This window comes from Globicephala melas, chromosome 8 (genome assembly GCF_963455315.2).
Source record: "Globicephala melas chromosome 8, mGloMel1.2, whole genome shotgun sequence".
NCBI lineage: Eukaryota > Metazoa > Chordata > Mammalia > Artiodactyla > Delphinidae > Globicephala > Globicephala melas.
This window is the reverse complement of record NC_083321.1, coordinates 103441317-103455711: the sequence shown is the minus strand read 5'-3', so window position 1 is coordinate 103455711 and position 14395 is coordinate 103441317. Positions and strand designations below refer to the sequence as shown.

Here is a 14395-nt window from a genome sequence, read left to right as displayed (position 1 = left end):
TAATAGGTACTCCAGTGGATGTGAAGTGATATTTCATTGTGGTTTTGATTTGTATTTCCTTGATGATTAGTGATGTTGAGCACCTTTTCGTGTACCTGTTGGTCATTTGTGTATCTTTAGAAAAATGTCTGTTCAGGTCCTTTGCCCGTTTTTTAATTGGATTATTTGGGTAGTTTGCTTTTGAGTTGTAGGAGTTCCTTAAATATTTTGGATATTAACCTCTTACATGTATGTTTTGCAAATATTTTCTGCTATTCTGTAGGTTGCCTTTTCATTTTGTTGATGGTTTTCTTTGCATAGAAGCTTTTTTTAAAAAATAAATTTATTTAATTTTTGGCTGCGTTGGGTCTTCATTGTTGTGCACAGGCTTTCTCTAGTTGCGGCGAGTGGGGGCTACTCTTTGTTGCGGTGCACAGGCTTCTCGTTGCGGTGGCTTCTCTTGTTGTGGAGCACGGGCTCTAGGCCCACGGGCTTCAGTAGTTGTGGCACACAGGCTCAGTGTTGTGGCTTGCGGGCTCTAGAGCGCAGGCTCAGTAGTTGTGACGCATGGGCTTAGCTGCCCCGAGGCATGTGGGATCTTCCTGGACCAGGGCTTGAATCCATGTCCCCTGCATTGGCAGGTGAATTCTTAGCCACTGTGTCACCAGAGAAGGCCCATGTACAGAAGCTTTTCTTTGAGGTAGTCCTACTTGTTTATTTTTGCTTTTGTTGCTCGTGCTTTTGGTGTCATCTCCAAAAAATCATTGCCAAGATCATTGTGCAGGAGCTTCTTCCCGATATTTTCTTCTAGGAGGTTTAGTTTCAGGTGTTACGTTGAAGTGTAATCCATTTCAAGTTAATTTTTGTGAATGGTTTAAGGTAGGGGCCCAGTTTCATTCTTTTGCTTGTGGTTGTCCAGTTTTCCCAGCATTGTTTATTGAAGAGGCTGTTCTTTCCTCATTGAGTATTCTTGGCTCCATTTGCCAAGTATTAGTTGACCATATATGCAGTGGTTTATTTCTTGGCTCTCAGTTCTGTCCCACTGGTTTATGTTTCTATTTTTATGAGAGTACCATACTATTTTGATTACTGTGACTTTGTAACACAGTTTGAAATCAGCAAGTGTGATGTTTCCAGCTTTGTTCTTTCTCAGGTTTGCTTTGGCTGTTCGGGGTCTTTTGTGGTTCCATACAAATTTTAGGATTGTTTTCTTCTATTTCTGTGAAAAAAGTCATTGGAATTTTCATAGGGATTTCATTAATCTATAGATAACTTTGGGTGATATGGGCATTTTAACAGTATTCTTCCAATCCTTGAACATAGAGTATCTTTTTACTTGTGTCTTCTTCAGTTTCTTTAATCAAAGTCTTGTAGTTTTCAGTGTAGAGATCTTCCATCTCCTTGGTTAAACGTATTCTAAGAGTTTTATTGCTTTGATGCTGTTGTATAGCTCTTTAGTTAGATTCCTGAACACCAGCACTCAGGACCAACCTGAAAGTGGCAGAACCATTGCCTTACATAATAAAACTCAATTTCTTTTTTCTTTTCTTTTTGTTTTTGGCTGCACTGCGTGGCTTATGGGAGCCTAGTTCGCCAACCAGGGATCAAACCCAGGCCCCGACATTGAAAATGCGGAGTCCTAACCACTGAACCGCCAGGGAATTCCCTGATCTCACTTACTTGGTACTTTTGCCTAGGAAGCAGAAAAACCACCCTTGCCATCGTACAAATTTGAAGTCCTTTGTTCCTCTAAAGCTGAATTCTTTGTTACTTTTAGATTAGGCTTACTTAGCAACAGTACTGAAAACAGTAGGTAAAACACGACGTCAGTTTCTTTCCCACCTACCCAGTACCTTTCTGGACTTCTAAGAATCAAGTAATTTTGCAAATACCAACAGGAGCTACTTGGCAGGATTTGGAAAGTGGACTTCTGACCTTTGCAAGATAAGAGCACTAATGAACAAACAGAGCACTCGTGTTGCAAAGGATGTGGTTCTGGGTGCTGGAGAGGGGATGATGGACCCAGTGGTTTGGGGTGCTGGAGAAGGGGTGATGGACCCAAAGGTCTTTGTGTTCCAGAAGAACTGACTATGTGGTGCGGCCCAGCACGGGAGAGGAGAAGCGAGTTTTTCAGGAGCAGGTAAGAAAAAGCTGGAACCCGGTGTAAATCTCTGTATCTGTGAGGCCATGAGGTGAGAAGCTCTGAGCCTGACTGTCCTTGAGTCCAAATCTTGGAAGCAACTCACACCCTTAACCTTGCTATTCCGTGGGTTGGGATTGCTTTTGGGGGCAGAGCTGGTGTGAGGAAGGGAACGAAAAATGGTCAGGTGGTTTTTCTTCAGATACAAGACAACACATTTACCTCCTGATCTGTTCGCTAGTGACTGGCGTTTGGGGACAATCCTTCTCCCGCTGTGGTCGGCTCAGTGTTCCTAGTGGAATAGCCTGTTTGCTTTTTGCTTTAATGTCTCCGGGCCGACCCCCTCCTGCACGGGGTGGCTAGAGAGAGCCCCCGTGACTGACTCAGGAGCCTCGTCCCTTCTTTTGGCAGGAGCGTTACCGGTACAGCCAGCCCCACAAGGCATTCACCTTCCGCATGCATGGCTTCGAGTCCGTGGTGGGGCCCGTGAAGGGCGTGTTCGACAAGGAGACGTCGCTCAACAAGGCGCGGGAACACTCCCTGCTGCGCTCCGACCGTCCCGCCTACGTCACTATCCTGTCCCTGGGTGCGTGCCTCCGTCTGCTTCCCCCCCCCCGCCCCGCCCCCATTGCAAAGGCTGGAGGGTCAGCGTAGCTTCAGGAAGCTTTGCAGTTTGGGACGCGGAAGGAGGGATTCTGCCCCAGAGATCTACACAGAATCCGTGTTTCCTCCCTGGGGTCTGGGCTCATGTTTACCTTCCTTCAGGAACTGTTCACAGGCTGCTAAACAGTTAGCTTAGGTGTCGGAATTTGCTTCCTCCAGGCTAGGATTCCTACAAAGGTGAGGTTTTTAACCTTTTTTGTGCCACAGATTGCTGGCAGTCTGGTAAACTCTGGACCCCTTCTCAGAATTAAGTTTTTAAATGCCTAAAATAAGATGCACAGAGTTACAAAAGAAACCAGTCATATTGAAATTGTTATCAGAATATTAAAACAGATTTATGGAGCAGAAATGTATGTTTTTGGGCTTCCCTGGTGGCGCAGTGGTTGAGAGTCCGCCTGCCGATGCAGGGGACGCAGGTTCGTGCCCCGGTGCGGGAAGATCCCACATGCCGCGGAGCGGCTGGGCCCGTGAGCCATGGCTGCTGAGCCTGCGCGTCCGGAGCCTGTGCTCCGCAATGGGAGAGGCCACAACAGTGAGAGGCCCGCATACTGCAAAAAAAAAAAAAAAAAAATGACAAGATCTAGTGGCAGGTCTTCTGACTCCTCTAGTTCCCAGCTAGTGATGAGTGGAAATAATATTTTGGGTTGTCCGCAGCAGCTGTGCTGTGATAAGAAAACGTCTGATTTCCATTACAGCATCATGGCACTGCCATCATATGGTTGGCAACATATGCCAACAAAGGTTATGCCAGCCTTGGTTCACAATGGAGGGAAATGCTGAATTTCAGTTACAGTTGTAACTTTTTTCTGCCTGAGTTCCTGGACGCACTGAACTCTCAGGGATCCTGGGTCTTCAGCCTTGGCTGAAAGTGTGAAGGGTGTGGAAGAAGCTGCCTGCAGAGGGCCATGTCCACCTGCTGCTGGTCAGCAGTTGGGGGACAGCTCTCCCGGGGAGCCCTGCTGACGCTCGGACTTTGCTGTTTCTGGTGTCAGTTCGCGACGCGGCGGCCCGGCTGCCCAACGGGGAGGGCACGCGGGCGGAGATCTGCGAGCTGCTCAAGGACTCCCAGTTCCTGGCTCCAGATGTCACCAGCACTCAGGTAGGAGGGGAAGGGCTGCTCGTGTTTTGTTCCAGGATGGATTTAAGGGAGCTTACAAGGAGATACAAGATAGAATAACGTAAAAATAAAATTTAAAAAAACTGATGGGGAATTCCCTGGTGGTCCAGTGGTTAGGACCCGGCACTTTCACTGCTGAGGGTCCAGGTTCAGTCCCTGATCGGGGACCTAAGATCCTGCAAGCCGTGCGGTGCAGCCAAAAAAAAAAAAAAAAACTGATGGAGAGGAAAGGAGGCCGTCTTGAGAAAGGAGAGCAGTGCTGCCCCTCGACCTTGCCATTGGCGAGGCTCTCCTTCTCTCAGCTCACCATCTTCGGGGCACAGCACCTCCATCTCTCAGGACTCGTAGTTTCTTGTTTTGCCGAGTGATGGGGTTAGCCATTGGGAGGTGGGATGTGTGTGTTGGCTGTGCCTCTCACCCAGGGATTTTCCCCGAGTCTGAGCCTGCGTGGTCCTTCCTCCTCTTTGTCCTGGGTCTCAGGTGAATACAGTGGTGAGTGGTGCCCTGGATCGGCTGCATTACGAGAAGGACCCGTGTGTGAAGTACGACATCGGACGGAAGTTGTGGATCTACCTGCATCGGGACCGGAGCGAGGAAGAGTTCGGTGTGTGCCCAGCCAGCTGAGGGCTGCCTCTGCCCTCCTGCCCCAGCTCCACTCCTTCTCATTGGCATGCGGGCAGGACAGAGCTGTAGAGGTGGTTTAGCGCCCTGGCTCTTGGTAGGACCACCTTCCACACTGTGCTGAGGGTAAGCTGTTGCTGAAGCTTCCCACTCTTGTCCACAGAGCGGATCCACCAGGCCCAAGCAGCTGCAGCTAAAGCCAGGAAAGCCCTTCAGCAAAAACCCAAGCCCCCATCCAAGGTGGTAAGTGACCTCACGGGATGGCGGCAGAGGGGCTGTGGCATCCCCGTGGGCCTTGCTCACGCCCGCGTCCGTGCGCTCCCCGTCCTTGTGCAGAAGTCCAGCAGCAAGGAGGGTTCGGTGAAGGTCCTCGGCGCTGGCCTTTCTGAGCAAAGCCAGCTGAGCCTCAGCGACTCCAGCATGCCCCCCACCCCAGTCACGCCTGTGACCCCCACCACTCCTGCTCTGCCCGCCCCGCCCATATCCCCCCCGCCTGTGCCGTCAGTGAACAAAAGTGGCCCCACGACTGTCTCGGAACCCGTGAAATCCACTTCGGGGTGAGCACTTCCATTTCCTCTCCAGCTTTCTCCTTCCAGGGTTCTTTAGAATCTGTGTCCTAAGTTGTCTGTGTTGTTTCCCTGTGTGTTCTTTACAGTGTTCTTCTCGTGTCTTCGCCAACGATGCCGCAGTTGGGAACCATGCTCTCCCCGGCGTCCAGCCAGACTCCACCGAGTTCTCAGGCTGTTGCCCGTGTCGTGAGCCACTCCGGCTCGGCTGGACTCCCCCAAGTGCGGGTGGTGGCCCAGCCCAGCCTTCCTGCTGCGACTCAGTCAGCGGGGCCGGCACCGACGCTGCCACAGATGACAGCAGGACCACAGATTCGCGTGCCGGCCACGGCTGTGCAGGCCAAAGGCGGGCCCCAGGTAAGGAGGGACGGGGCCCAGGGGCCGGGGTGATGAGTCTGCCAGGCAGTCTGGGTCAGGACCCAGGACCCAGGTTACTGCTGCTGACGATGATGTTTATCACAACAGCTCATTTAACGTTCAAAGCCTGGTAAGCAAGTTATCAGTTTTGTTTTATTGAATACGTGTCGGGAATCAGAACTTTGGGAAGTTTAGTGATTTACGCAGGATTGTGACATCAGGACCCTGGTAGACAGAGGTGGGATGTAAATCCAGGCCTGTGATTCTAGGTCCCAGGCTCCTTCCCTTGTGCCTCTGGGCTTAGCCAGGCCACTAACTGCTGTGCTTTAGACAGGGGTCTCCTGCCTCAGGTCCCTCTGCTGTAAAAGGGGTATAACGTTTGCCCTCAGTGTGTAGGGGTGAAGTGAGATGTTAAATGAGAAAGTATTCCTGAAAGTTAAGATGTTCTGCCTAAGGGTAAGAACTCCGCACTGTTCATTTTAGAGGGTAGTGCGCCCTCGGCGTTGTTAGATTAGAAGCCCTCTTACAGGAACGCTTCCTGGGTGGTGACAGGTGGAGACCACTCCACGTGCTGGTCTGCGGCTTAGTGTCTAATTAAGCTCTTGCCCTCCTGCCCTGAACTAGACAGTAATGGCCACCGTTCCAGTCAAAGCTCAGACTGCGGCGGCCACTGTGCAGCGACCGGGGCCAGCGGGGCTCACGGTGACAAGTCTCCCTGCCACAGTCAACCCTGCGAGCAAGCCGGCCACCAGTTCTCCTGGGGGCTCTGCTCCAAGCACCCCCGCGACTGCCGTCATTCAGAACGTCACAGGACAGAACATTATCAAGCAGGTAGGTGCACGGCTGTCCGGGTGGGTCTGACTCCTTTGTCTAGAATCAAAGGATAGTTGGAGATCTTAGTGGCTTGTGACCTTTGATCCTTAGTTCGTAGGTATTTCAAGCGTGAGTTTCCAGCAAGGGCAGTGCAAGCTTGGTAGGTGCCAAAGAGGTCTTTTTTTTTTCCTCTGTTTCTGTCCATGTAATTCAGCATGAAGTAGCTGAGTTTCTTGATTTGGAGTAGACTCTTCATGAATTTACTTAGCTAAAACCCTATAAAATAACTTGAATGTCATTCTCATAACACCACAGGGCAGGCACTTTTGTTATCCCTGTTTTACTGTTGAAGAAATGGGACCACTAATGATGAAGCAACGTTATTTTTTTCATCAGATGTTTATTGGGTGCTTTTTGTGTGCCGGCCACTGTGCAGGGTGTTGGGGGCTGAGTCTGTGCATCACCCAGACCAGGCCCCTGCCTTCCTGAGGCTCCTAGTGTCATAGAGAACACCTCTCTAGAGAGAAGGCTTGTGAGAGTGGGGAGCGAGGCTGGAGAGTGTGCGGAACCGTGCTTGTCCGGGGTCAGGCATCCCAGGCATGGGAACAGCACGTGAAAAGGCCTCGAGTTGGGAATGTTTGAGGAACGACAGGAACGCTGTTGGAGGCTCCATGAGCAAGTGCGCAGGTGTTAGAAGGCGAGGTTGCCAGTGGTTAAGTCACGTCAGACTTTGCTTTTAATTTAAATGTGATGGGAGCCATCGGAAGATTGTGAGCCAGGATGACTTGACCTAGTTTACATTTAAAGAAATCTGAAGTCCATTCCACTGCTTTTGTGTGGAATGGACTTTAGGGGCCAAGGGCGGAAGCAGGGAAGCCAGTTGGGAGGGAGTCGCAGCCGTGCAGGTGGGCGGTGGGCTGGGCTTCGAGCAAGGGCCTGGCGGTAGAGCAGTGTGATTTCCTGGTGGTTTGAGGACAGGGTCAGGAATGACCCTGTGGCTCTTGGCTTGAGTGACTGGGTGGGCGGTACTATCATTCACTGAAACAGAAGGAAACACTGTGATGTGGAGACTGGGACAGGCTGAGAGGAAAGTGTGCTCACGAAGTCCGTAGCAGCACCAGGTGTGTGAAGGGCAGTGAGACAAGGCCTGAGAAGTGACCACTCAGTGGACATGGATAGTGAGTGAACTCGACCGATGGCATGAGTGGCCCAGTAGAGGGGGGACGGCTCACGAGACACAGAGTCCCCCGCCTGGAAGGATCGCACCTGTTGCACGTGGACATTGGCCGTAGGTAGGAGTTGGTATGTGAACCTGGGAAGTCTGGCCCCGGGGCTCATGCCCTTTAGTGCCGGGCCCTGCTGCTGCCTCAAAGTGGAGGTCGGCACAACAGTGAGGCGTTTTTGAGACTGTAGGGGAAATGCTAGTGTGTGTTATAATATTTACAGGTGATTATGTGGTGATGATAGGGGATTACTTTTACATTTAGAAGTTCTCTTCTAGGTTAGAGACATGTAGAAGTCCAGTCGGCCCTCTCTTTCCTTGGGTTCTGCCTCCACGGGTTCAACCAACCACTGACGGAATTTTGGTTTTGAACCCGCAGGTACGGAGGGCCGACTGTTCTGTGCCATTTTATGTCAGGGACTTGAGCAGCCCTGGATACCCAGGGACGAATGTGTTGATCAGCAAAATGATACTTATTGGTTTACTTTAAAATATTCCAACTCCTCCCTCTCCCCACCCCAGCTCCCTGAAGAGTGGGGAAAGATAGATAAAATTGGCCAAGTGATAACTTTTGAAATTGTGTGATGGGTGCATGGATTTGTTAGACTGTTTTCTGCTTTGGCGAATGTCTTCCATTTTTCAAAATAGAAAGTTAGAAAAATACATGAGACCCACATTTCCCGCAGTGGAGGTTCCCCCAGTCACGCTCTGGAAGCAGCTCAGCCTCGCGAACGCCTTTGTCAGTGCTGTTCTTCCCCTCCAGGTGGCAATCACTGGGCAGCTCGGCGTGAAGCCCCAGACGGGCAGCAGCATCCCACTCACAGCCACTAACTTCCGTATCCAGGGCAAGGATGTGCTGCGGCTACCGCCCTCCTCCATCACCACGGACGCCAAAGGCCAGACTGTTCTGCGGATCACTCCAGACATGATGGCCACGTTGGCCAAGTCCCAGGTCACCACAGTCAAACTGACCCAGGACCTCTTTGGGACAGGCAGCGGCCCCACAGGCAAAGGCATCTCCGCTACCTTACACGTCACTTCCAACCCAGTCCACGCAGCTGACAGCCCTGCCAAGGCCAGTCCAGCCAGTGCCCCCTCATCCACTCCACCAGGGACCACCGTGGTCAAAGTGACTCCTGACCTCAAGCCAACAGAAGCCTCGAGTTCAGCTTTTCGCTTAATGCCAGCGCTTGGCGTGAGTGTGGCTGACCAGAAGGGGAAAAACACAGTGGCCTCATCTGAAGCCAAACCAGCCGCCACCATCCGCATCGTGCAGGGCCTGGGGGTGATGCCCCCCAAAGCAGGCCCGACCATCACGGTCGCAGCCCATGCCAAGCAAGGGTCCTCCGTGGCCAGTGGGTCTGGAACTGTCCATACGTCCGCGGTGTCCTTGCCCAGTGTGAATGCTGCCGTGTCCAAGACTGTGGCCGTGGCTTCTGGGGCTTCCAGCACCCCCATCAGCATCGGGACGGGAGCCCCTGCTGTGCGGCAGGTCCCCGTCAGCACCACGGTTGTTTCCACGTCCCAGGCTGTGAGTAACATTGGTGGTGGAGACCAGCCCTTCTGCTTGGGAAGCTTCTCTTGTTGGGAGTCTGTCTCCTCCTCTGACCCAAACAGGCTTCTTTACTAAAATACTTTGCTGTTTAATTCTGAGACAAATTTACAAAAGTGTAGCATGGGCATACGTTCTCATAAAAGTAGAGCAGTGCAGGGGATATACGTATGCATATAGCTGATTCGCTTTGTTATATAGCAGAAACTAACACAACGTTGTGAAGCAACTCTACTCCAATAAAGATGTTATAAAAAAAAAAAGTAAAACAGTGCAGAGGTACACGGAGTAGGTATGAAGTTCCTCTTACCACCTCCGATTCTCCTTTCGTGAGGCTCATCACTCGTCGTGTTTTGGCATTTATCCTCCTAGTTCTTTTTCTGGGCATTGTCGTATATATTTGCGTGGTTTTAAAATCCCTATGAGAGACCTCAATCTGTGATTTGCTTTATTTAAATATTTAAAAATGTGTCTTGGGCCTCATTCCAGATCCTACGATACTTAGTATCTTGTTAAAAACATTGCTACAGTGCATGTTTGTGTATGTGAACATGTATCAGTATTTCAGGAGCAGAGGTTCCTGGCATGGGTCGGGGAGGTGCACATTGAAAGTTCTGATACTCCAGTTGTATTAGCAGAAAGGCCACACCAGCCTACACTCCCCCATCAGCTAGTTTCCTGTTTCCCTCGTACCCTAACCTCGTGCTGGATATCCTGTTTTTTTAAACTTTATGTCCCTATCTTAGTAGTAAAAAGAGAGTTCTTTTTCTGTTTCCTGGATCGTTAGTGAGGATGGGCAGCCATTCGTCCAGAGGTTGGCATGGGCTCTCCAGGGGTGAATCAGTCTTTGCCAGTTTTCTTCTGGGGTATTTGGCCTTTTCGTATTGTGTGAGCTGGCACCAGCCTTTGTATCTTCTGCATGTTAGTTCTTGTATGTGTAGAAAATATTTTCCTCCAGTCTGTCAATTTTTAACCTTGCACGTGAAGCCTTTTGCTCTGCAGGTATTTTATCTGATGAGATCCATCAACATTTTCTTTTACGGCTCCTAGGTTTCGTGTCTTGTGCCTTTCTTACTCCAGGCTTATAAAGATGTCAGCCCTCATTTTCGTAAAATATTTTTAGAGTTTAAAAAAAGTGTAATTGAGAAATCCATTTGAAATATATTTTTGTGAATGGCATGTGGTATAGGTCTCATATTTTTCAAATTATTCCAACATCAATGACTAGTATACCTCGTCCCCACTAACTTGAGGGTACTACCTTTATCATAAACCAAATTTCCATATCAACAGGTGTGTTTCTGGGTGCATGTGTTTATTCTTTGACCTCTAGATAAGGGGCACTGTTCTGTATGGTGGGTGCATCTGGACGGTATAAAATACAGTTTACTTTTCTAAGCAGGCAATATAGTAAAACCTTACTAATTTGGATAAAATCCAGAGGATTAGTGGGAGGAAGGAGGACCTACATGGTAGTAAAGCCAACCAGCCAACCCTGAAGTGCAGCGTCGCTTTGAAGGAAATGTTTGTTTGGGTTCTCGTATCAGAGAAGTTAAAATAAGAAAGCGAGGAGACGGTGCTTACTTGATGCACTTTTGTTTCTCTTGAGTCCTTCTGAAACAGAAAGGTGAATCCAGCGGTATCTACCCTGTTGTCATCAATCAGGGTCACTGTAACCGGAGCGCATTTGGTGGGGCAGGAAGTACTGAGTGGTGCTGCCTGTCTGTCTGTCTAGGCAGCTGGTAGGCTAGTTCATGGAGGGACACAAGTTGGTGGACGGCTGGTCTGAAGCGGTCTTGTTCTCAACACTAGGGATTCTTAGGACGACAATACAACCCTAGTAGGTTCCCTTGGAGGCCCCATCTGGCCGTGTTCTCTTGCCCACTGACATCTTTCCGTGCTTTCTAAGGGGCTGCAGTTGAGCTCAGCTGTGGAGATCAGTGTGGTGCCCTGGTATACAGTTTTCCTCCTGAATGCCTGGCTTCTTTAGAACCAGCTTGCCTGTGGGAAATGGTGATTCCTTTTCTTTGCATCTTGTTAGCTGCCCCTCTTGAATCATTTTTTTAAAGTTGTATGTACACAGGATCCTACTGTGTATAAATTTTATCATCAACCAAGGGTTAAAAACCAGGCAACCTGCAAATGGGCTAGTGTAGCGGCCGAACCCCAGCCATCATGAAATCCCAAAGATACCAGGTCTTTCCAGCTCCTTTTTTCTTCCTCTGGGCCTTCTTATTAGCTGTGGGTTGGACTTGTCATGTGGTTGAGTTTATTGCTCGTGTTCGCTGACTAACCTCCCTTACCTCTGGGAGAAGCAGAGCACTCGGGGAATGTGTCCTGCTGTGTGCTCCCCAGCAGTGCGCCTGCTCGAGGGGAGCAGCAGTTATGCACCTGCTGTATTCACTCCTGAGTGCCTCTGTCCTTGCTCAGTTCCTCCACTTGGCTGTGTCCCCGGTGTTGGGGGTACGTGGATGAGTAAGACCCTCCCCTCTGGGAGCTCAGGCTCATACTGTGCCGAAGTGGACACACGCTTTCCTTGGTGGTTCAGGCACATGTCTTGCCCTGATGACGGCAGGTGCGTGCGGCTGCTCTGCTTCCTGAGGCAGGAGAGAGGAGGCTCATGGCAGCTGGGTGGCACTGGGTGATGTTGGGTGGCGCTGGGTGACGCTGCGTGGCGGTCTTTTCTTCCGTAAACCTAGTTGCTTTTTCTCTCTAGGGGAAGCTGCCTACGCGGATCACAGTTCCGCTCTCTGTCATTAGCCAGCCCATGAAGGGCAAGGGTGTGGTCACAGCCCCCATCATCAAAGGCAACCTTGGAGCCAAGTAAGTGCTGTGGAGGGTTGGGCGGGCGGCCGTGGGGGGACACCTAGACATGCAGGGGAAGGCGGCTGGTTTCCTGGGCTCCTCCGTTGTGCTCAGCAGTGAGTCTCGAGCACCCGCGTTGTTTTAGGTGCTGTGGGTACAGCAGTGATTAAAACAGACAGAAGTTGGTGCTGCTTTCAGGCTTATACTGTAGGGTGAGTGGGGAGAGGAATAGTGAGTTAAAGTACTGTGTGGCCGGTGACGTGCTCTAGGGAAAGCAAGGGGGAGGACACAGGCGGAGCTGGATGGGGGTGGTGGGCGTGACACAGCTGGGGGCAGTCCCCAGCATGGGCGTTAGGGAAGGCCTCGCCTCGATGTCTGAGCCCTGGGCTGGGATGGCTCAGAGGTGAGGGCCTCCTGGGGGCCTGGGCGTCTCGTGGCTCTGACTTAGATGGGGATGGAGGGCATGAGGAGATAAGTCTGCTGCTCTCAGGACGGCTGCCTTGGCAGGGCTGGGCTTCTGGTCAGGAGTGCACACCTGCTAGGGCCCCGTCCGTTACTCCTGCTGGTCGCGGAGCGGATACAGGGCCATTTCATCCAAAGCGCTGGGAGCCTTTGGCCTTGCTCTCTTCTCTGACACGGGAAGCATAGAAGCTGGAAGAAAGGTGGTCTCGGCAGCCGGTTTCCATTTCAGTCCAGAGTGCCCGGGTTTTCCGCTGGCCCCAGACCTGGCCTCATGCTGGCCCGGCCCGGCCATGCCTCACTCCTGCTTCCCCTCCGCAGCCTTGGCGGGCTGGGCCGCAACATCATCCTCACCACCATGCCAGCAGGCACGAAGCTCATTGCTGGCAACAAGCCGGTTAGTTTCCTCACCGCCCAGCAGTTGCAGCAGCTCCAGCAGCAGGGTCAGGCCACACAGGTGAGGTCCGGGCACCCGTTGCGCGTGTCGGGCTGCCCTCCTGCCCCGTGCTGCTCGTCCTCAGCTGACGGGCCGCGGGCAGTCTGCCGACCAGACACTCTTTCTGCAAACAGGTGCGCATCCAGACTGTCCCCGCGTCCCACCTTCAACAAGGAACAGCTTCTGGTTCCTCCAAAGCCGTCTCCACGGTCGTCGTGACCACGGCCCCATCTCCTAAACAGGCACCTGAACAGCAGTGATTCTCAGGGAGGAAGACGGTGGCCGCAAAAGCCACACCCGGTCGGCTTTCTGGCTGAAAGGGAGGAGCGGGTGGTGCATCACCCCCCGGGCACGTCTGCCTGAGAAAGGCCAGCGGAGGGACCATGGCGGCCCGGCTGCTGCTCGGCGGGGAGTGCGCTGCGCCAGGTGCGCTGGGGTTCCGAGGTCTGTTCTGTCTGGTCCAGGAGAAGCTTCTCTGGTGGGGTCGTGTGAGTGCGCCGTGGCCACACAAGCCCAGCTGTCTCCTGGAGTGAGGCTCTGAGGATGGGCAGACGGCGAGAAGGTGTGCAGACGGCAGACGAGGCTCGTGCTGTGCGGGGTTTATTTAGCTCTGGTCTTCTCTGTGGCTGGTGGTTTAGTTAGGAGCTCTGTGTCCAGACGTTTTTATGTAACTTATTTTTTTAGAGAACATCTTGTACGTCCTTATCAAGTAGAAACCTGGGCTTAGCTCGCCCCCTCCCCCTCAACTGGTTATTTATTCTTTTGACCAGAACGAGAGAAGAGCAAGATTCTTAGTAAGTTGGAGGCTGACTTGATCTCTGCATGGTAACAGAGAGGCCGTGAGGTGGGGGAGAAACATGGGAAGTGAGGTCACGTGATCCCACCTGAAATGGGATTAGTCTGGCGGCCCCTCTTAAAGACGGGCTGTCAGGATCTTGACTGTGGTCCATACCGTCATCTGCAGACTTAGACCCCCTTATCGAGCGTGTCCCCACGCGAGTCCAGGGCCAGCGGACAGAGCAGGCAGACGCCAGCAGAGGTGCTGCTTTTGCAGCACAGGCTTTATTGCAGTTCAGAGATGATGCGTTTTGCTTTGTTCCGGAGCAAGAGTCAGCAAGCCATGCCCCTTGGGCTGGCTACCCAGTTTTGTAAATAAAGCTTTATTGAAACACAGCCCGTGCCCATTCATTTATGTACTGCCTATGGCTGCTTTCAGTTAGAAGGCAGAACTGAGTAGTTGTCATAGAGACCACACGGCCTCAAGCCTGAAATGTCACCTATTAAGTAGAACTTTGCTCGCTTCTGCTCCAGAGTAGAGGTGGGGAGAAGGGGTAGGGGGTGGGTGCAGCCACGAGGCGGCACCAGCCACAGAGGAGGTGGGTCTGGGTTTACAGTCGTTTGCTCCTGGCTGCTTCATGGTTCTCAGCCTCCATCGAGCTATAGGCAGAACTCAGAATATTTTAAAATGTAACTAAAAGCACTGATTATTGACAGTATGCCTCTTTCGTATTGGAGCAGGGGTTGGGTGGTGAAGCTTTTCTGTAACGACAGGACTTCCCTGTCTTTTTTGAAAGTATCCAGATTATTAAAAATGTGTCTCTAACTCATGGAAATTCAGTGATGATCTTTGATGGGGTCTCTGTGAGGAAGTGGAGTTGGAGGGCA

At 51.6% G+C, this 14395-nt stretch overlaps 1 protein-coding gene across 5 annotated transcripts in view; it reads left to right on the top strand.

Annotated features, from left to right (window-relative positions):
• NFRKB (nuclear factor related to kappaB binding protein) overlaps positions 1-14323 on the top strand; it is a 43119-nt gene extending 28796 nt beyond the window's left edge. For 4 of the 5 annotated variants that reach the window (XM_030841181.2, XM_030841191.2, XM_030841171.2 and 1 more), the window contains 12 exons: positions 2059-2119; positions 2531-2705; positions 3775-3881; positions 4380-4503; positions 4684-4763; positions 4857-5077; positions 5176-5443; positions 6068-6274; positions 8242-9009; positions 11747-11853; positions 12616-12751; positions 12865-14323. In XM_030841181.2, the coding sequence (XP_030697041.1) occupies positions 2059-2119; positions 2531-2705; positions 3775-3881; positions 4380-4503; positions 4684-4763; positions 4857-5077; positions 5176-5443; positions 6068-6274; positions 8242-9009; positions 11747-11853; positions 12616-12751; positions 12865-12990 (2380 nt within the window). In that variant the 3' untranslated portion in view covers positions 12991-14323. The remainder of the gene's footprint in view (positions 1-2058; positions 2120-2530; positions 2706-3774; positions 3882-4379; positions 4504-4683; positions 4764-4856; positions 5078-5175; positions 5444-6067; positions 6275-8241; positions 9010-11746; positions 11854-12615; positions 12752-12864) is intronic. The other variant, XM_070046223.1, reaches the window with a different exon arrangement.
• Positions 14324-14395: the final 72 nt, after the last annotated feature.